This window comes from Myxocyprinus asiaticus, chromosome 5 (genome assembly GCF_019703515.2).
Source record: "Myxocyprinus asiaticus isolate MX2 ecotype Aquarium Trade chromosome 5, UBuf_Myxa_2, whole genome shotgun sequence".
NCBI lineage: Eukaryota > Metazoa > Chordata > Actinopteri > Cypriniformes > Catostomidae > Myxocyprinus > Myxocyprinus asiaticus.
In genome coordinates this window covers 49,115,749-49,137,759 of record NC_059348.1, presented here as the reverse complement: position 1 = coordinate 49,137,759, position 22,011 = coordinate 49,115,749, and the positions used below count along the sequence as shown (strand labels likewise).

Below are 22,011 nucleotides of genomic sequence, written 5' to 3'. Positions count from 1 at the left end.
CTTGTATTTGTTGTATAATGCATGCTGATGTAGATAAAAAAAAAGAAACATTGGATAACAGTAATGAGCCTCGCTATTGAGAATAATGGAAATAATAATAATAATAATAATTAATAAAAAAAGAAAATCTGGTAATGACAATTGTGGGGGAAAACAGGCTTAATTGTCATGAAAATAATACCATAAGAAGTCATAATGATACTAAAATAGCTTTAATTTTCTTAATGCAAAATGTAACAACTTACTTTTTGTATTTTGGGGTAAAATGTGACTAGGACATGTTTTTATAAGATTCACTTGAACAGGCATTAAATGAGCATCAAATATGGATCTTCAGAGGGGGTGTCTGTCTGCCAGAGGGCTATACGGAGGCAGGGCGAATTCTGGCTGAATATGGGCCCTGTTTTTCTACATGCGCAGAGTGGTGCAGTGTAGATATGATCAATAGATGAGAGCAGCCAGCGTTTAATTGCCTTTTGTTAACATGGAGGTGTTTGACAGGAGGTAGTAAGAGTCCCCTAGGGGTGAGAAAGGGTGCGTGGTTGCAGGACAGTGTGTGTGCATTTTACATGCAGTACACGCTGGTACCTTTGTTCCTGCTGATACCACATTCATTGAAAATTCAACCCAACAGCTTTGCAAATGTTCCCTGTTTTCCTTTTAAGGCCCGAAGCATACTCTTTGCAAGTTTGTGAATGCAAACACTTCTGCATACGCAACCCTGATTTCATGCATCAGCTAACAGTTCATAATGCAACGCAAGTACGCATTGCGCTCTCACCATTGCCTGAAGGGACATTTGTGCAAACTGCCTTCTTTTATGGTCTGTTTTCTTTTTCAGGTATCAAATACTCATGGCGGAGCAAGAGTTTAAATTAATAGTTCACTCAGTAATGATAATTCTGTAATTATTTACTCACCCTCATGTTTTCCAACTCCGACTCTCTTTTACGAAACACTAAAAGATATATACACTATATATATATATATAAAATAAAAATTCACGATCGCTGATTTCCATGCAGTGGCAGTGGATAGTACGTCACTTTACAGCTTTAAAACTTGGAATGTGACACACGAGTCACATTAACTACTTTTTATTAAACTTTTAGGTGCTTTAAGCTTTAAAGTGAGTCAGTGTCAACAGTTGTTGTATGGAAATCAGTGGTTATAACATTCTTTAAAAAATTCTTTTTATTCGTTTTGTGTTTCGCAAAAGAAAGTCATGTGTTTGGAAAAACTTGCAGGTGAGTAAATAATGAAAGAAATGTTGGATGAACTATTCCTTTAAAAAGAATGCTGGTGAGTGAGATTATAGTTATTCAGTTACTTATATCTGTATAATAACTTATCCTGTTAAATGGCCCAGATGTTTTATAACTCTGTCTCATTTAATTTTATGCATTTGGCAGATGCCTTTACCCAAATCACTGTGCACCTACCTTAGAGTATGTTTCTGGCTGAACTTACACCGACATGCCAAAATAAACAAACACCATTCAAGCCAAAGGAGTGAGATGAAAAAAGGTTACTTCATCACAGGACAGGGAGGGAATGAAAATATGGTGGATGAGCCAAGTCTAGTTAAAATATTTTGAGCCCATTTGTTTGTGGGTTTTTGATATCTTACAGTGAGTCTAAATAAGGATGCACACATATAGAGAGTGTGTGTTTGTATAAATGAGGACACTTGCATGCAGATCAGAGAGGATGTATACTTTGAAGTGTAAATTACTGGCACAGGAAGCTCAATGCTCCAGCTTCTTTCCATAGCGTTTAGCCAGATCAGGTAAAATTGCAAAGTGATGCCCTTGTTTGGTCACGTGGTCTATCTCTGTCACCTTTATGCTGTTCTGCTAGGTATGAAACTGCAAAATATACAACTGTTTATAGATTGAAAAAAACACACACACACAAAAAAAAACGGGTTTATCAGAAACTTTGACCGCTTTTTTGTATAAATTACTTTCTACACTCTCTCTATACAATGGACTGTAGCATGTTGGTTTTCATGATATGCTCCTGCTATTGACATCTATAAAACAAACGTACAGAGAAATTTGGAAAGCTTTTTTTGTGTGTAGTGCTGGTCACTAGACATAATGAGTGTTATGAGGAAGGGTTGTCAGGATAGTCAGACTTTTGACTAATGACATGAATTCTGGTCCACTTTGTAGCTTTTTGTGGCCAAGGACAGCAAATAATTAAAATAATAGGATGTAATTCAATGTTAGGAAGTAGGAAGTCAGAGCCCCAGAGTCAGGAATTAAGAGCCTCAATGTCAGGAAGCAGGAAGTCAGAGCCTCAACATTATGAAGTCAGAGCCTCAGAGTCAGAAAGCAGGAAGTCAGAGCCTCAAACTCAAAAAGTCAGAGCCTCAATGTCAGGAAGTCAGAACCTCAGAGTCAAGAAGGTCGTTTTATGGTGATTTACGCTCCCATATGATTTACGAGTTGTGCATATATGCCACAGTGAATAGCAAGAGCCTCTACAAGTGCTAAGTCTCTACCTTAACATGCTCAGCAAGCTGCATGATAAGATGTATGGGTGACTGTCTCAGAAGCAGAGGCAACTGAGATTCGTCCTCTGCCGATTGGTGTGTGCCAACATGAGGAATAATTTGGGAAGAAAATGGAATAAGGAAAGGAAGCAAAGGGAGCAGCAAGTCAGAGTCTCAGAGTCAAGAAGTCAGAGCCTCAATGTCAGGAAGCAGGCAGTCAGAGCCTCAGATTCAGGAAGCCAGAGCCTCAATGTCAGAGAGCCGGAAGTCAGAGCCTCAAATGATGAAATTAGAGCCTCAGAGTCAGAAAGACAAATTCCCAAAGTCAGGAAATCAGAGCCTCAGAGTCAGGCAGTCAAAACCTAAAATTCAGGAAGTCAGACCCTCAACATCAGGAAGTCAGATCCTCAGCCTCAACATCAAGAAGTCAGAGCCTTAACTTCAGGAAGTCAGAGCCTCAACATCAGGAAGACAGAGCCTCAAAGTCAGGAAGACAGAGCCTCAGCTTCAGGAAGTGAGAGCCTCAGCGTCAGGAAGTTAGAGCCTCAACATGAGGAAGTAAGAGACACAGTGTCAGGAAGTCAGAGCCTCAACTTCAGGAAGTCAGAGCCTCAAGTAAAAGCAAATAAAAACCTCAGAGTCACATCATTCTACTTTTTTGAGTCATGCAGCTTTATAGTGTGTATGTGTGTCTTTCACTGTGGCTTTAGTTATGTTGGCGCAATGATAAAAAATGTCATTCTCTTTTCTTTCTTTGAACACCAATATGACTAACAGACCACTCTCAAGGCAAGCAATATCGTGCTCTGTCAGCCTGCGGAGATATAACCAAAGACACTCAGTGTCGCACATCAGAGCTTTGTCTGCACTGGTGTGTGCCATTTTAGACATGCAGGCATTTAAACACAAGAGCTGTGGAATCAATACATCCCTCACTTCACGACATCAAGAGAACCGGCCTTGCTGTTCCCTGTCACAACTGCAGAGAAACAGTCTACTGTAATTGCCGATGAGAGGACACACACACCGGCACAAAGCTTTGCTTAAGGACATTTATCAGCAGTTTTCCAGCAACAGAAGACTTTGCACTTTGAGACACCGTCTGAAATGCTAAGACGATCTTTCTCTACTCCACGCTCTTTTGTCCTCTCTCTCCCTCTCTGGCACCCATGCTGTTTCTCTTCACTGCACTAGGAACATCGGTCTTGACTTCTGACCTCCAGACTTCCCTCTAAGTATGCGGCAAGCGCTGATAACGCTCCGTTCTGCTGTCTCACACAGGCACAGAGCACCAGAGAATGTCAAGCGTCAAATATCAGAAGCATGCCTGGAAATGGCAGGCCGACGTGCACATTTCCTATCGATTCTTTCTGAATCTCTCTCGTTCTCCCTGGAGCAGTGAATAATACAATAGTCAGGTATGAAAGTAGTTTCAAATGCTTTTTCAAAAGGTATTCTGAGTGCCATAATTTAAATTATTATATCTCGGTTTGGGATAGAAACATAAAATATATGTCATTAAAAAGCTGAGACTTTCCATTGTACTGAAGAATCAATCATTCTGGAGAAAGAATGTTTCTTTAAGGACTATTGGTTAGATAAGGACTATTGGTTAGATGAGGGCCTGTACACACACACACACACATACACACACACACACACACACTTGGTCGATAAAATCTCCAAATCTGTAAAAAAAAAAAAAAAAAAAATTTTTTTTAAATTATATATATATATATATATATATATATATATATATATATATATATATATATATATATATACGCTTTGATCCAGCAGGCTGACAAGTGATCTCTCAAATGTCAGGCAGTGGATTATTACCACTGAAGCCATTTCAGTGATGTATTTAACAGCATTCTTTCATCATGTGGAAAGACAAACTGAAAGTAAGGATGATGATAACAATTATTGGGTAGCTCACTAAAGGTTGAAAAGCTTACTTAAATACACTGTGTAGTAGCTCAGCTGTTTTCAATATACTGTAGCTTTTCCAGTTGAAAGCAATTCTTTCCAACAAGTAGTGATTATTACAGAATGACAAAACATCTACATTGCCTATTTTTATCACATTATTTTGTCACATTTTAGGTGTCTTTAACTACTATGTAATAACATTAAAATACATACAATACAATATAATTACTGCGTTACTACATGTTGTTCTGCAAAATTCTACTGAGGTTGAGAAACAGGTAGGTTTAGGAGTAGGGGTAGGGTAAGGGTCAGTGGTTAGAGTTATCGCCACTTTAACTTTCACTTTTAGATGTGAAAGTGAAACTAAACAGGCACCACATGTGTAAAAGTGAAGATTTAGAGTAAAAAAAAAATACTTAAAATTTAAAATTTAATTTGTGGGTTTCTCACCCACACCTATTATATCGCTTCAGAAGATATGGATTGTACCACTGGAGTCTTATGGACTACTTCTATGATTCCTTTATGTGATTTTTGGAGCGACAAAGGTCTGATCACCATTTACTTGCATTGTATGGACGTATAGAGCTGAGATATTCTTCCAAAAATCTTTGTTTGTGTTCTGTTGAAGAAAGAAAGTTCTACACATCTGGGATGGCATGAGGGTGTGTAAATGATGAGAGAATTCTCATTTTTGGGTGAACTATCCCTTTAATTATGAGTAGCTTGGAGCTTGGCAAGCTACAGTTTCAAAGTAGCATCCCCAACACAGCTGGTAACACTGTGCAGTTGTTTACAATATGAAGCGAATAATCTTGATGTTCACTGGAGCCATTTTATGTGTGTATGAGGAGATGGAAGGATTAGAGTGTGGCTGAAGGCTTGTGTGTGTGTTTGTTGTGTTTGCCCCACTGGCTTTTTTTAGATGAACCTCCGAGACTTTGAAGACAGCACGACTCAGGACTCAATCATCTCTAATCTTCCACTCTCCCTTACGGTACACCCCAGAGATCTGCTCGCAACCCCACACAACCTCTGAATTCTCAGTGTTGAGTTTCCCTCATCTTAACTCTCTCTATCTCTTCCTACCTCAACCCGTTCTTTCTGCTTTTCACTTCTTTCCTTAGTTTACTTAATTTTCTGTTTTGTCTTACTGTAAGCGATAGTATTCTCATGACGTCACGCAACAGCACAAGGTATATGCTGTAGTTTTCATTCCGTCACTCTGCGCTGCTGAATTATGTTAAACAAATCAGCACCAGTGTTTTTACATTGTAAATACACAGAACGCCTCAAACACTGGAGCTTACTGCATATTTCTATTCCACGTGGAAATAATGCAGGAGAAATCAGAACTTTCAGCAGCTTTCTTGACAGAGAATCATTAATGATGAAAACCGGTCTACTTTATTGACCTCCTGAGACCCGAGCATGACTGCTATGTGCATTTTTAATTTCCCTTTTAAGTAGTACCTAATCAACATGCAAAAAAAAAAAAAAATGTAATAATAAAAATAAAAAAATAAAAAAAAGATTTCAAGAGCAAATTGTTTTCCTAAAAATGTATGTCCTCATGTGGGGACTACGGGACTAAGTTGTGACATTTTAAATAATACCAAGCTATACAAAGTTATATTTTTTTAATCAATTGTTTATTATGTTCCCAGGAGTGTTGGTTACTAATATGTTTGTGACGTTACAGACATTACAGCTGATTTTCTTTAAAGCTGATTTGGAACAATGTGTAAGCACAGAAAGAAAAAAAAAGAAAGAAAAAATCTACACAAATACAAATTATTTGACTTGATTTGACATTTATGTTACAATGTTTATGTTATGTATGTTTTTATCTACTTTGGCAACAAAATCTCAACTGGAACTGGAACAGTTCAAAATGCACCTTATTTTCATCCTAACACTATATAAAGGGTTATACAGGCTTTTTTACCCTGCCACCTAAAACTCCTACTCTATTTTCAATGATTCTTAAACTCTTCAATATTGAATTAAAGATATATCAACTATTTGAGAATTTAAATTACTGATAAAATTTTTATTAATTAACTTTCCTTAAAAAAAAAGTAGTTTTGTAAAGAATAAGCACCTGTATAGGTGCAATCCGAACAGGATTCATCTCAAGTGTGGGAGGCGGGCACGATAACAAGGAGGCTAAAGGCTACAGCCTCTAGCGCGCCACTTGAGGCCAGGGGAATGAGGTTTACACACTGCACAGCTACCTACCAGCTGGCTACCATTACACTCACCCCCTAAACCTCTCTCCCATCCAGGTCATGGCACCACTGTAACCGGTCCTGCTCAACCCACTCCGAATGGGATTCGAACCGGCGTCTCCAGTGTGGGAGGCGGGCGCGCTAACAAGGAAACTAAAGGCTACAGCCTCTAGCGTCAGTCGCTAGTGCGCCTCTTGAGGCCAGGGGAGTGAGGTTTACACACTGCACAGTTAGCTACCAGCTGGCTACCATTACACATCTAGATTTCAGTCAGGTCTTTTTTGGACCCACATATGCATTTAAGGTGGGTGAAGTTGCAAAAGCATTCTAGGGTTCAATGAATTGGTCAAACTGCTTAGTAAACTGGTCTGAATCAGTTTGCAATTCTATCAGGATTAACATCAAAGTACCATGTACATCCTCAGCAGATAACCCTTACATTAAAGTCCAGAACGCATAAACAAAACACAGTGATTCTGTCAGTGGCAGCTAACTAAACATTGCCTGATGATAATACGTCATCCACGTCTCTGGTGGATAATCTCTATGCTCAAAAAAGCAAACACAAAAGGGGTTAAACTGGTGCCATTCATGTTTCTTGCTCACAGGCGCGAAACAAAGCAGGTTCCCTATCTGTCACTCACTCGACGTTGTGTCAATGTAGTGACACTAGGGGTCACTCTTGGGAGCCCAAAACACCTCTGGTCTTTGAAAAAAGGCCAATGAAAATTGGCGAATGGTATTTGAATTTGCATACCACTCCCCCGAACATACGGGTATAAAAGGAGCTGGTATGCAACCACTCATTCAGATTTTCTCTTCGAAGCCGAACGGTTGATGCTCACTGAGCTGAATTCTCACGGCTGTTCATTCACCTCTGCTGGGTCTGATGGTGCATTTCAGCGGCTTCTCCCCCTCTGCACTGGTGCACTGCAGAGAACACCCCTGGGTGCTTCAGCAGAAATAAGAGAGTATATTTTGAAAAAAGAGTATATTTCTCTAAAAGAGCGGCACACACGGAATGTCTTTTTAAAGATGCCTTTCTGTTTGTGTGTTATTCCTGGTTGCGGTCGTTATCTCTCACCTTCTGACGGTCACAATCTCTGTCTTTTGTGTCTGGGCGCTACCCACGCGGAGACAGCATTTGTGGATGGGTCATGTACTCATTGCGAGAACATGACCATGGCAACGTTGCGGTCGTGGCTTGCCTTTGTAAGAAAGCATGCCACCCCAGCGGCTCCCCGCCTCGGCCCTTCTACCTACGGGTATGAGGCCAGTGCGGCTAGCACTGGGGGCGATTTGGGGACCTCAATGGGACCACCTCCGCTGGGTATCCCCACATGGACCTCCCATTCCCCCAGTACGCTTGTCTGCCCCGATCGGGCTTCCGGATGAGTCTGCCGGCTCGTCTCATGGCGAGTTCGACCTCTTGTTCGGAGCCCGCGAAGCTGATGAGCTCTTGAGCACAGCATCGGAGAGCGGGCTCGTCCAGATGGATGCGGAAGCCTCAGCTGGGCTCCCCCACTCGGGTACGGTCACCCAGTCACAGGCTGACGCAGAGATGATGGACATGCTTTCCCAGGCAGCCGCGAGCGTCGGGCTAGAGTGGAACCCTTCGCTCTCCCCTGAACCCTCGCGGCTCGATGATTGTTTCCTGGGCTCGCGGCGCCACTCACAGCCACGCCTCGCCCCAGTTCCTTTCTTTCCGGAAGTGCACAAGGAGCTGAAAAGTTCGTGGGAGGCACCTTTTACTGCCTGGTCCCAATCTTTCAGCTCCCCCGACCTCACTACCCTCGATGGTGGGGCGGCCAAGGGGTGTTCAGCGATCCTCCTGGTGGATAAGGTGCTCGCAGTGCACCTGTGCCCGCAGAGCGCTGCCACCTGGCACGGGCACCTGAAGCTCCCGTCCAAGGCCTGAAGGTTTACATCGTCCCTGACGGCCAAGGCCTATGGTGCCGCTGGACAAGCCGCCTCTGCCCTGCACGCCATGGCTCTCCTGCAAGTCCACCAAGCCAAGGCGCTAAAGGAACTGCATGAGGGTAGTTCCGCCCCGGGACTGATGCAGGAACTGCGCTCGGTGACCAACCTCGCCCTCCGGGCGACGAAGGTCATGGCGCGGTCTCTCAAAACTGCGTCTTCCTTGAGCAGAGGCCCCTCTGCCCCAGTCACCATGTTTGTAGAAACTCCTCCCCCATTGGGTAGGACCTACCATGGGACTTCTCCACATGACATACTTCCGACAAGGCTCGGCAAGGCCATGTGACATATTTCCACTCAAAATCCCCCCCCCCCACCTCTTTGGGCGGGGTGTGGTCTCCGTGGTGTCTTCCCCTTGGGAGTGACACTCCCCTGACGTAGACCTGGTGGCCCCAGTTGGTTAACAAATTTCACTCTTTTTTTGGGGAGAGAAAAAAAAGGTCATGACTGGGCTAGCCTGTCTCTATCTTTTGGACAGTCGACTTGTTCCCGAAGGGCCGTTCGACACTCATAACAGCATTGGGGGAGGTTACGTGTCGGCCTGGTGTGCTGGCTACGAGGCACACAGTGGTCTGCCCATCACACACCGCCAGTTCACGTAACACAGCTCAGCCAGTTGTGGCGTTTCGTATAGGGACCCTTAGTGTCACTACATCGACACAATATCGAGTGAGTGACAGATAGGGAACGTCCTGGTTACTTTTGTAACCTCCGTTCCCTGATGGAGGGAACGAGACGATGTGTCCCTCCTGCCACAACGCTGGACTACCCACTGAAATGGCCGGGAACTTGTCTCGGCTCCTCAGCACAAAACCTGAATGAGTGGTTGCATACTAGCTCCTTTTATACCCGTATGTTCGGGGGAGTGGTATGCAAATACCATTCGCCAATTTTCATTGGCCTTTTTTCAAAGACCAGAGGTGTTTCGGGCTCCCAAGAGTGACCCCTAGTGTCCTTACATCGATACAACGTCTCGGTCCCTCCATCAGGGAACAGAGGTTACGAAAGTAACCAGGACGTTTCAGAGGCTCCTATACAAAACGCCACAACTAGCTGAACTGTGTTACGTGAACTGGCGGTGTGAGATGGGCAGACCATTATGTGCCTTGTAGCCAGAGCACCCGGCCGTCACATAGCCTCCCCCAACGCTCTTACGAGCGTCGTACAGTCCCCTGCACCTCAGAGACAAGTGGACTGCCCCAGCCGCGGCCTCTTCTTTTTCTTCTCCCAAAAAAGTGCTACTAGGACAACCTGCTCCTCATCCTCCCTGACCTTGCACAGCGTCTGTGCAAGTAGGCTCACTGCGCATCTGTGCCGAGCGGAGCCTTGGTCAGGGCATACCAGAGCGGGCAGTGGGAGGATTCCCGGGAAGGGAACAGGTCTACCTGCACTTGACCGAATCGACTCCAAATCAGCTGGACTACCTGGGGGTGGAGTCTCCACTCTCCCCTGAGTGTGACCTGCCGCGACAGCAGGTCGCCCGGGATGTGAGTGACTTACAATGACTTGAGCCACTGCTGACTCCAGAGGAGGAGACGGCGGGCGAGTTGCGACATGCGACGAGAGGACCCGAGGACGCCATATGCCCCAGGAGCCTCTGAAATTGTTTCAGTGTGACCGCCGTTCTCTGCCTGAATGCCTTCAGACAAATCAGCACCGACTGCATGCACTTGATCATGAGGCGCACCATCATAGAGACTGAGTCTAACTCCATGCCGAGAAAAGAGATGCTCTGAACCGGGGAGAGTTTGCTCTTTTCCCAGTTGACCCAAAGCCTCAGCCGGCTGAGGTGGCTGAGCACCAAGTCCCTGTGTGCACACAACAAATCCCGAGAGTGAGCTAGAATAGTCCTCGAGATTGTTGAGGATGCGGACGCCCACTTCCCTTAGCGGGGCAAGGGCTGCCTCTGCGACTTTCGTGAAGGCGCGAGGTGACAGGGACAGACCGAAGGGGAGGACTTTGTACTGATATATATATATATATATATATATATATATATATATATATATATATATATATATATATATATATATATATATTTAGCCAGTGTTTCCTGCACAGCTTTCGAGTTGCAGCACTCCACCCTACTGAATCTAAAGTGCTGCTATTATATCCACAGCAAAATAAATTTTTAGTAAAGAAATTTTACTGGAGCTGTGATTTGGCAGTCTAAAATCAATGCAATGAGATATAAAAACCAAAATGTATTGCAAAACAATGGCAAGAAAACACGTCTATCTGAGTTGTCCTTGTGGGCTGCTCGTAAAAACTATGCAACAAGTGATTCACGAGCAAATGACTCTTTTGAACCAGTTCTATTTATGAGTATTTTAAAGGACTTGTGAATTACCAGTTGAAATCCATCTGATGAAATCTTCACTGAATGACTCACTGAAGTGGTTATTGTATCAACATTTGACTCACTGAACTGAAGTTATCATTTTATCAGTACCATTACTGAAAGATTGTTCATATGAAAATGTGCTGGAAAAAATAAAATAAAATAAAAACAAAATAACATTTGAAACAGTAATTAAGTTTTGTTTTTTATAAATTATATTTTAATTAAAATATATACTGTTTTTTATTTAATTTATATTTTGTTATATATATAATTCATTTATTTATTTTTAAACTAAATATAAATGGCTCAACAACCGAAATCTGTAGGAAGCACTGCATTTTGCTGATGCTTTTATCCAATGTGAAGAATGAGGAATATAGCATTAACAATTCATCTTCATACTAAGACCATACTGGCTGACCAGCTGCCTTGCTAAGTTTTGCTGGTGAATAGCATTGTTATGTTGATCCACCAGCTAAACAAGCACCAAACCAGCATAGACCAGCATGGAAATTCATGAAGGTGTAAGCTGGTCTTTTCAGCAGGGTAATTTTTAAACACATCAATTTTCCACCATCTCCTGTAGATGTTTCTTCTCATTAAATTCAGATGCAGTATGTTTAGAAGTAAAAGAGAATCATTGAGCAATAATATGATGTCTGTGTACAGTACATGTGGAGTTCAGTCAGTTTGAACTGGCAAGTGCAATGTGTGGAAAAAAACAGCCTTTTGATGTCTGCATAGTTCTTTTAAGTAGCAAGCAATCAAAGGATTTATTCCTTCCCAAACATGCAAACACATACACACACATGCACACATTCCTATTCAACATGCTGGGGTGGCTTTTCGGGTGCTGACTTGAGCAACTCCATCTTGTTTTGTGTTATGTACACTTAATTCTGCACACACACACACACACACACACACACACACACACACACACACACACACACACAATTTGATTTTCAATTTTTGTGCACATGGGGGCCCTTAGCAAAATGCTACTTGCAGAACCTCTCTGTGAATTTTACAACACTTACAAAATCAGTGAGTTTAACAACATATACAGGTGAAATCAACAATCATCTGTGAGTTTAACAACCCTGCGGTGAATTTAACAATACAAAGAAAGTGCTAAGATCTAATAATTACTCTGAATAAATGTTGCCCATTTGTACTCTGCAAAAAAGGATACCTTCCCCTAGAAATCTTCCCTAGACAAGTAGTCACAGCAGATGCATCTGAGTTAATTCCAGGTGTAAATGGCAAGCTGTCTAGGTTGACCCCTTGTGATCGAATCACCAGAGAGGGGTGTTAATACCAGGTGTATACAGGGTCAATAACTACAGGATCAGTCGCTGAATACAGAACTAAAACTCAGAAAATGTCCGTACCAAAACAAAAAACTTCTTCTCTGCATGCCTGAAACACCTGCCCAGTTACTCTCTCTCTCTCTCTCTGTCTCTCTCTCTCTCTCTCTCTCTCTCTCTCTCTCTCTCTCTTTCAATATGTCTAGGTAAAAATAAATTAGAATGTGATAAAACAGGAGGGAACTAAAGCAAGATGAAAGCTGACCTGTCATCGCATTGACGGGTGAGTTTTTTGCATTTTCCTTTGATGTAGCTCCCTGGAAACAACACTTATGGAAATCAGTCAGGTAAAGAATCATTTGGGGGAATCCTTTAATTTGCATTCTTCTGTCTGATTGAGTTCTGTGTGACCTTTTGACCTCTCTCAGGATGGCAGGGAAATAAAATGAGGTGTACAGAAAACAAAAGAAGATATTATATGGGGCACAGAATGTACAACAAAACATGTTACAATTTAGCAGATTTAGCACAAAAAAAAAACAAACAAACAAACAAAAAAAAAACTGCCCAATTTTGCCAAATTTACCTAAAATCTATCTAGATAGTAATAATAAAGTAAACCATTTTTTTATGTTTACATAAATATAAAAAATAAAATAAAGTAAACCTTAGCTATAAATGTATTTGTATATGGGTAGATGGCATGTTCATGAATCTTTTTAAATGTACAGTATATGAGAGTTTAAGGGAAATGTGTTGTGGCTGGTCACCATTTCTCTTCTCTTCTCTCTTTTTATTTTTTTATTATTTTTTTTACTTTTTAAAATGTATTATTATTTAAATTATTTAAATGTATTTACTTATTTTAAATTGTCCTGTGGTGTGACAAATTCATTTTTAAAAGTACAAATGTTCCATATGGTTTCTCAACCAATGTGTTTATAAAAAAAAATAAAAAATAAAAAATAAAAAAATAAAAAATAAATAAACATGTATTATCATGATAAAATAATGAGTAAAATGTTAATAGTTTAATAGTAAAATCTTAATAGTTTAAGATGGAGTATAGCATGTCCACAGGGCATGCCAACTTCACTAACATATTTCATGTCAACTACCTATATTCAGATTTAATAGTTATTGTATTTCATTTATTATTATTTTTTTATTCATTTATAAAAAAAATTACATGCTTTTTTTATTATTATTCTAGCTCTATAATATTGTGCTATCAGTCCTCTCTCTCTCTCTCTCTCTCTCTCTCTCTCTCTCTCTCTTTGAGACTGTCATCCTGTCCTTTTTGTGCAATATTTAGTTCACCCATTCAGTCTCTTTTTGCTTTTCTCACCCTTCATCTCTGTCATCAGGCCACCTGCCAACCCTTTGTGCTCTTCAGAGCTCAGTGCCTCTCAGATGGGTTACCTGCGAGTCATGGTGACCTGCTAACACTCGGAGCATCTAATGATTGTGGCCCAGACTGACTGCACTTCTGTATGTGACCGGTCAGATTAATGAGCATTTTCAAATCCAAAACAAACATAATCAATAGATGAATGACTTCTGCTGGTAACACCGGCAGAGCAAACAGGCTATTAGCCAAGGTTAAAGGCCAGAAGCTGGATATGAACTGATTTCTTTCCACTAACAATAACAGCATTTGCATGATATCTGAGTAAGTAACCAGGTGAGATTTTATGACAGCAGGTCACCAGCACCCCCGCTGTTCAGTATTAATTAGTGGCTTTGCTGAGTACAGAAAACCACTAAAGATGAGATCGTAATTACTAGGTAAATTGTGCAGAATAATCAGCACAGTATTTCATAAGGCAATTATTACGAATAAGCAAGAAGTAATGAAAGGAATTATGTTAATATATTGTAGAAGAAAATCACATTGCTTTGAAACGTGCAGGTTATTATTTCTATTTTCTATTGCTGCCAAAAACACTACAGATTTAATCACTTCTTCAAACTAACTTATATTTTTATGCAATCCATATATATGAGTATGACTAACTTTAGCAAATGTTAGAACTGTTTTATGACTTTGTAAGTGACAATGTCACATTTCTGCATTACATTTGAAATTTGTATTTTGCGGTGTGATTTTGTAGTACAGGGTATATCTAGTGTACAGTCTATAACCCCTCTTTTTCCTTCGATTTCATACATTATTTCTTATTAGTGTGAAAATCGGAGAGTAAATGTAATTAAGATACAAATGATTTTTACTCATTAGCTTCTCACAAAGACTCTTTTAAAATTCTGTTAGAGCTGGAATACCTGACCACTATTATGACAATACATTGTTGACTGTATTTTTATTATAATTCGTTTTAATGATTTCTCCATTTCTTTGATTATATACTGATTTACACTAATATCCAGATAATTAACATAACTCTCACACCAGCTCACAAAGCATGGTCTAGCCAGTGGTTCTCAACAGATTTTGTTTCAGAAACAAGACTTTATATTAGACATTAAGTTGTATTTCTCGCACAAAAGTAAACAGAAATGGACTCAAGATGGTGCCGAGTATGGCTGCTGCGTTGCACAACATTGCAGTTTTTTGTTTGTTTTATTTACAGTTCTTATGTTTATGATGACGTAAGCTTGTTGGTAAGGTCACGCATCACGTGGAGGAGGAGTCAGGAAGCACGTAATTGTTTACATTTTTTTAATTATTATTATTATTATTTGGAAATTATTTAAAAAAAAATATTTTATATTGTTTTTAAATTGTTTTGGACTGTTTTGGTTTGTGAACAAGTTTCTCTTGTAAAAAATAACGCGCTTCCTGACTCCTCCTCCACGTGACGGGTGACCTTACCAACGAGCTTACGTCATCCTTCTCATGAGCGCACAGAGATGTACAGAAGCAAATATTTGTAGTTAAAAAGTATATAAGTATTGTTTTGTTTCTAAAAAATAATCAACTGTTTGCATCCAGAAGAACTTTATTTGTCGACTGGAGTCGGGTGGATTATTTTGATGCACTGTCAAAAAATGGAGGACATTCACTTGCATTGTTTAGAGGAGGAGGCCTGAAATGAAATCCTAAAAGTCTTAAATTCTTTTTTGATGAAGAAAGAAACTCAGATACATCTTGGATGGCCTGGGGGTGAGTAAATTATCAGTAAATTTTCATTTTTGGGTGAACTATTCCTTTAAAATAATGTAACGTTGACATCAAGCATTTAAAATGGGTACTGCAGTCCAAATTCAAAATATTGGAGAGAGTTGTATCCATGCCCTCTCCTCCCCCTGACTCCAAGCTCACGCGGGTTGCCAGGTTGAGGACACGCAACAGGAACAAGCAAACTGACAAAGGCAAGCGACGAGCCTTACACTGTAAGTTGATCAGCTAATGTATATGTTTGCAATGTTTTTATTGTTTGCAAATTATAAACCTGCTCATGTGGATTTTTTTATACCTCCGTCAATGTTAGCTAGTGTATTGCTGGCTTCCATGGCTGCAGTGCGCTGCGTTTTCCCGATAACTTGTTTCAGATCTGGAAACCCGGGGTGTCCAATTGTTACTGGGAAATGGGCAGTGGGCAGGATCACACAGGCCAAAACACAAACAGAATTTACATTTTTGGGTGAAGTATCCCTTTAAATCAATATATCATAGTACTGCTCCTGTTTGTGTTGGTTCGCATCATGTTTATTTTTGTCATCTTGGGTGTCTGCTCACTCTGCAATGCTCTGTGCTCTATTTGATATGGTTTACAGGCCTGAAAATATCACATCATCTTGCGATATCAGAGGCCACTTGCATGCAAACTGCAATCCCACCACATACTCGCCATGCCTCGGGTTCATAGCAACAATTTCAGGCGCATTAACCTGCTGCCATGAAGAAACACTAAGCGTGTTATGGAGCAATCACCCTACCATGTACGTTCTTAATAAAAATATCGGCTCTATGTGTGGGACAGTGGTTCTTTTAACCCAATAATGCGTTGTAGCCATTTGGTTTTTTGAGCTCAGCTCTCTCTCTCTTCTGCCACCGTCTCCTCCCCTTATATCTCCATGTCATAGCTCACTGGGAATACAAACAGGTGTTAGCACAGGTGTAAATCCTTAACCACTCAGATTTCCCGGACCTTACTCTCCACAGATCGATGCTCAAACACACCCCCACCTCCACATACCCCCACCGCCCGACTCAGGCCTGGGACCATCCGGCCTGCTTCCGAGTTCCCCCTCCCATTCCGAGAGAGAAAATCGTCCACAGATATCTGTGCTCCCGGACTGTGGACCACCTCAAATTTAAAAGGCTGAAGTGCCAGATAACGAGTGATCCGCCTGTTGGTATCCTTCATGCGGTGAAGCCATTGGAGCGGGGTGTGATCCAAACAGAGGGTGAAGGCCCTCCCAAGCAGGTAGTACCGGAGGGTGAGGACCACCCATTTGATGGCTAGACACTCTTTCTCTATCGTGCTATACTTCATCTCTCGCACTGAGAGCTTCCGACTAATGTACAGCACGGGGCGCTCCTACCCCTCCACTACCTGGGATAATACAGTCCCCAACCCCCTGTCCGACATGCAACAAAAAAGGAAAGAGAAGTCAGGGGGATGCAAGAGTGGTCCGCCACAAAATGCAGCTTTCACTTGTGTAAATGCCTGTTGGCACGGCTCCGTCCACCTGATAGTTGTTACCTTTTAGTGAGATCAGTCAGCTGGCTGGTGACATCCGAATATTTAGGTACAAACCTACAACAATAGCCAGCCAGCCCCAGGAACTGCCTCACCTCCTTTTTGGTTTTGGGTCTCAGACAAGCCGCAATATCTGCGGTTTTATCAATTTGGGGACATAGTTGTCCATGACCCAAGTGGAAACCCAGATACCATACTTCCACCCATCCAATTGCACACTTCCTCGGATTCACTGTGAGTCCTGCCCATCTCAGCGATCTCAGGACGGGCCTCAGATGCTGGATATGCTGCTGCCAATCATTGCTATAAATAATAATATAATCCAGGTAGGCAGCGGAATATGCAGCGTGCGGGTGGATAATTTTGTCCATGAGTCACTGATACGTCGCAGAACGGAAGGGTAATGAATTGATGTAAGCCAAACGGAGTGGAAAAGGCAGTTTTTTCTCGGGACATAGGAGTCAAGGGGATCTGCCAATATCCCTTCGTTAAATACAGCATCGAAAAAAGCGAGCCGCACCTAACTGATCGAGCAGTTCGTCAATGCAACGCATTGGGTACACGTAGAATTTAAACACTGTGTTAACTTTTCTATAGTCCACACAAAACCGTACCATCCCATCAGACTTCGGTACCAAAACCACCGGGCTGACTCAGTCACTGTGGGACTCCTCAATGACACCCATATCGAGCATGGCCATGAGTTCCTCCTGGATTAATATTTTCTTGTTTTCCAGTAACTGATAGGGGTGGGAACATACCACCACTCCTGGAGTCATCTCAACATGGTGTTCTATGAGGTTCGTATGACCGGGTAGAGACGAAAACACATCAGAAAACTCCTTTTGCAACGTGGCAACCTCATTGACATTGACATCACAGCGAACGGGGGTGGTTTGATGGGCAGATTTTGATTCCACCTCTGGACCAAACTCCACCCTCTCTCGGACGACCATTGCCAAAGCGACGGGTACCACCTCTCTCCACGGTTTTAGGAGATTCAGGTTGTAAATTTGCGGTGCTCCGCCTCTATCTTTTCGTTTTACCTCATTATCGACCCAACTTACCGTGTGACCTCAGAAGGCCCTTGGCTAACAATTTAGAGCTTGATGTGGGTAATAGCATGAGGACATTATCTACCTGTGAGAATTCCCATAGCTGAGTGCCCCTGTTATACAGATGGGACTGCCATTCCTGGGCCTGAAGCAAATTCTCCTGTGTTAGTTGTCCCAATGTGTGGAATTTTGCTCTCAGGTCCAGAACTTATTGAATTTCGTTCTTACTCTCTGAAGGTCCCTCCTCTTAATTTTCCCTCAGAACATCTAGGATGCCCCGAAGCTTGCGGCCATAAAGTAATTCAAAGGGTGAAAACCCCGTGGAGGCTTGTCGGACCTCTCATACAGGGGTTCTAGCCACATATCCCAATTTTGCACATCGTCATATACTAACTTCCAAACCATATTTTTAAGGGTCCGGTTAAATCGCTCAACCAGGCCATAACATCTGAGGATGTTAAACACTGGTGCGGATCGACTTAATTCATAAAGTTCACGGAGGGTACGTGACATAAACGATGTGCCCTGGTCAGTTAGGATTTCTTTAAGGATCCCAAATCGGGGGATAATTTTAAAGAGTGCCTCCGTAACACTGTCTGCTGAAATGTTGAACAGGGGCACTGCTTCAGGGTATCGCATTGCATAATCCACTAAGACTAATACAAAGTGATACCCCCGTGCCATACTTTCTAAGGGCCCAGCGAGGTCCATGCCAATTCTTTCAAAGGGGACTTCGATCAACAGAAGAGGGCACAATGGCACTTTTGGAGTGGCCGGTGGATTCACCAACTGACATTCGTGACATGCAGCACACCACCTGTGTACATCCCAGTGAATGCCCGGCCAATAAAACTAGGCCATGAGATGGTTCAGTCTTACCTAAATATCCCACCATCAGATTATAATGAGCCGCCTGGAAGACCATTTCCCGATGGTTTTTTGGAATTAACAACTGGGTTGTATCCGCTTTCGATTGAGCGTCTTGTGTTACTCGATACAACCTATCTTTAAAAATTGAAAAGTAGGGACAGGAGAGCACAACACCAGGCTGAAGCTTTTGACCATCAATTACTCTCACTTGGTCAAAGGCGTGCTTGAGAGACACATCTCTTGTCTCCTATGGGGATTTCCCGGAGGGCAGGAGGGGCGGAGCCCTCACTTCACGCTGCACAAATCCCACACCGAATTACCCAATTGCAGGAGCCATCCACACACATTCCTCTTAATAATGTCTGAAATGCTGGCCAATTCGTACCCAAAGTCAGCAAATGGGTGAGGCAGGGACTAACCGCCACCACTATTCTATGCTTTTGTCCCTGGAATTGAACAATAACAGGCACTAAAGGGTATTTGTGTATATCCCCATGCACACACCTCACCTTCACCCAGCGTGCTATACGCAAAACCCAAGCTTTGTTGAATCGAAGTCTGATTACAACCCGAATCCACAAAGGCTTGATATGTACCCCCTTGGATACTCACTGATATGCAGTACATCCCTGCACAATCAGGGACGGCTTGTGACATGTCTGGAATCCGGACCCACGGCCCCACATCTATCACAGGGTATTGATTCTGGATGTGTCCCGGTTCCCCGCAGCGCAAGCACACCGGCACGGACCTTAGCTCCACACCTGTTGCACCAGATTTACCAACCTGGCAGAGAGAGGGAACAGAAACAAATGGGTTTGGAGCAATATAACCCCCTGGGCCCGGGGAGCCGGCTTTGGAAAAATGACCCCCTGTCGCCGGGGGGTAGGGACAGGAACAGTATGGGATAGAGAAGAGGAAGAGAGAGAGGGAGAGAGAGAAAAGGATTCGCCTCTTCCAGCAATGCCGGATGCTGGCACTGGACCTACTCTGCCATTCCCTTTGGCAGCCGTTCGATGAACTACTCCAGCACCACCTGCAAACGAAGGCAAACAGGCAGCTGAACTCACCGAATGTCAGTGCCCGGAAGCGCTGAAAGTGCTGTTCGGGGTTATGGCCAAACCCGTTGCATGATGGCTCATTTCAGGAACGAGTACTCCAGCAAACTCACGACAGGTAGCTGTTGGCCGCAAGCTGAGCCTCCCCCAACAACGGCAACAGATGGACCATCCACTGCGTGCGGGACCACCCCAACCCCTCTGCAGCATGATGTAAAGGCTTCTGGGTTGTCCTGTGGTTCCATTTTCATCAGCCTGATCTGAGGCACAGCAGGCATGGTCGGGGTTGCTGCTGGAGTACCCCCCTGTGGCAGCAAGCTCCGGATCATCTATCGGTCTTCCACCTGGGCTTGCAACAGGGCCTGGAACCATTGTTCCTGCTCCGACTGCAGCTTCAGGAGGGCCTGATGTTGCATCTGGTGGATGCCAGCGAGGGTTTTTATGATCTCGGCCAGTGGCGAGGACTCCATAATGGCGATCTTCCTCGTTCCCGGGTTTCGACACCACTGTAACAAATCCCTTAGTTCCAGGGAATGAGGAAGAGGGAGGCAGCATGCTTTATTTCAATAATACAGTCTTTATTTAACAAAAGTCTTGCTTTTGCAGAACACTTCCTAAAGCACACATACACACCCACAGCTTGAAGCTCGGCTCTCTTTCTCGTCTGCCGCCATCTCCTCCCCTTAAATCTCTGTGTCACAGCTCACTGGGAATACAAACAGGTGTTAGCACAGGTGTAAATCCTTAACCGCTCAGCTTTCCCGGACCACAGATTGATGCTCGATCACACCCCCACCTCCACAAGGACATTTGGATGTTGTACAAGATAGCTTATGATTATTACCTGCCATTGTGGATGGTTCCTCTGCCTGAATGGTGATGCTAATGCGATGACCTGTAATGGGATGCATATTTCCTATGACAAAAATTCATTAAACAAGCACAGGAAAGAGATAGAAAGAAAGATACTCTATCTATGGAGTGTTAGAGTTATGTTCTGCTGTCCTGACAACACAGTGACAAATGTTAGAACGCCACATTACAAGTAAAGGTTGGGCACATTATAGTGAAAAGGGGCAGTGACCCCTGTCTAAGCATCTATTTGTGTAACTGCAACACAGATATACCAACTCACCTCTGTAGGGACCTCTTCAACATTTAGTTTATTGAAGGACTGTCTGAAGTAGAACACTTACAGTTTGCAATGTCTATGATGGAATGTACTTGCAAAGTTTCTTATCAGCTAGAGGGCAAAGCTCCATTATTTAGATTAAATGGATGATTACAGGTATAAATACAGTGAAATCTCTCATGTGCCTTAGTCTAACTATATCAGGAGATGCTGTTATGACACAGCCGCACCTACTGTTGGCTGGTGTCATGTACAGTAGGCAGACTTTTGACTATTAGCAAAAAAGTGTTTTTTGTAGGCAAAATTTGCCATTTTTTTCAGGCCAAGAATGGCCCACAGACAAGAAGACTCTGACTGACTGACATAAAAAGCGACCAATTACAGTTTTTGTCTTTGCATGCAGCCTAGAGGTGGGTTAATCAGAATTTGTATTTTATGGAGAAAATAATAACGGTATGTCGTTTTGGTGTCTGTTTATTATACAGTTCACTACCGTATATATAATTAAATGATAGATAATGTTAATAAACCAACCTACTGGAACTCTAAAAATCTGCTTTGCACTTTTAGATGTACTAGTTAACACCAACAAATGTGGTAAACAATAAATAAAGAAATAAAGAAATAAAAGTGTGTCACTCACACAAGCACAAAACACCATCAGAGTAAGACACATGACACTAAAATAATGTAATAAACATTATAATTTTAAGAATAGTTTACAGTAATAGTACATGTATTTTCTTGTAAGACATAATTACAATTTTCATCATTACCTATAAGGTAAATTATACTTTATACTTATAAATATTAAAACTAGAGGATTCGAAATTAAAAATTAGCATATGTGATTAAAATGTTTTAACACATTATTTATTTATAAATGGTAAGGTTATGGTGAAAAAATATGGTTGCACTTTATATTACAGTAT

The 22,011-nt window shown here is 42.3% G+C and overlaps 1 protein-coding gene across 1 annotated transcript in view; it reads right to left on the bottom strand.

The window, feature by feature from the left end:
- LOC127441220 (zonadhesin) overlaps nucleotides 1-20,502 on the bottom strand; it is a 72,450-nt gene extending 51,948 nt beyond the window's left edge. The window contains exons 1-2 of the mRNA XM_051698395.1: nucleotides 20,047-20,502; nucleotides 19,399-19,675 (exon numbers count right to left, since the gene is read on the bottom strand). Coding sequence (XP_051554355.1) covers nucleotides 19,399-19,675; nucleotides 20,047-20,502 — 733 coding nt within the window. The remainder of the gene's footprint in view (nucleotides 1-19,398; nucleotides 19,676-20,046) is intronic.
- Nucleotides 20,503-22,011: the final 1,509 nt, after the last annotated feature.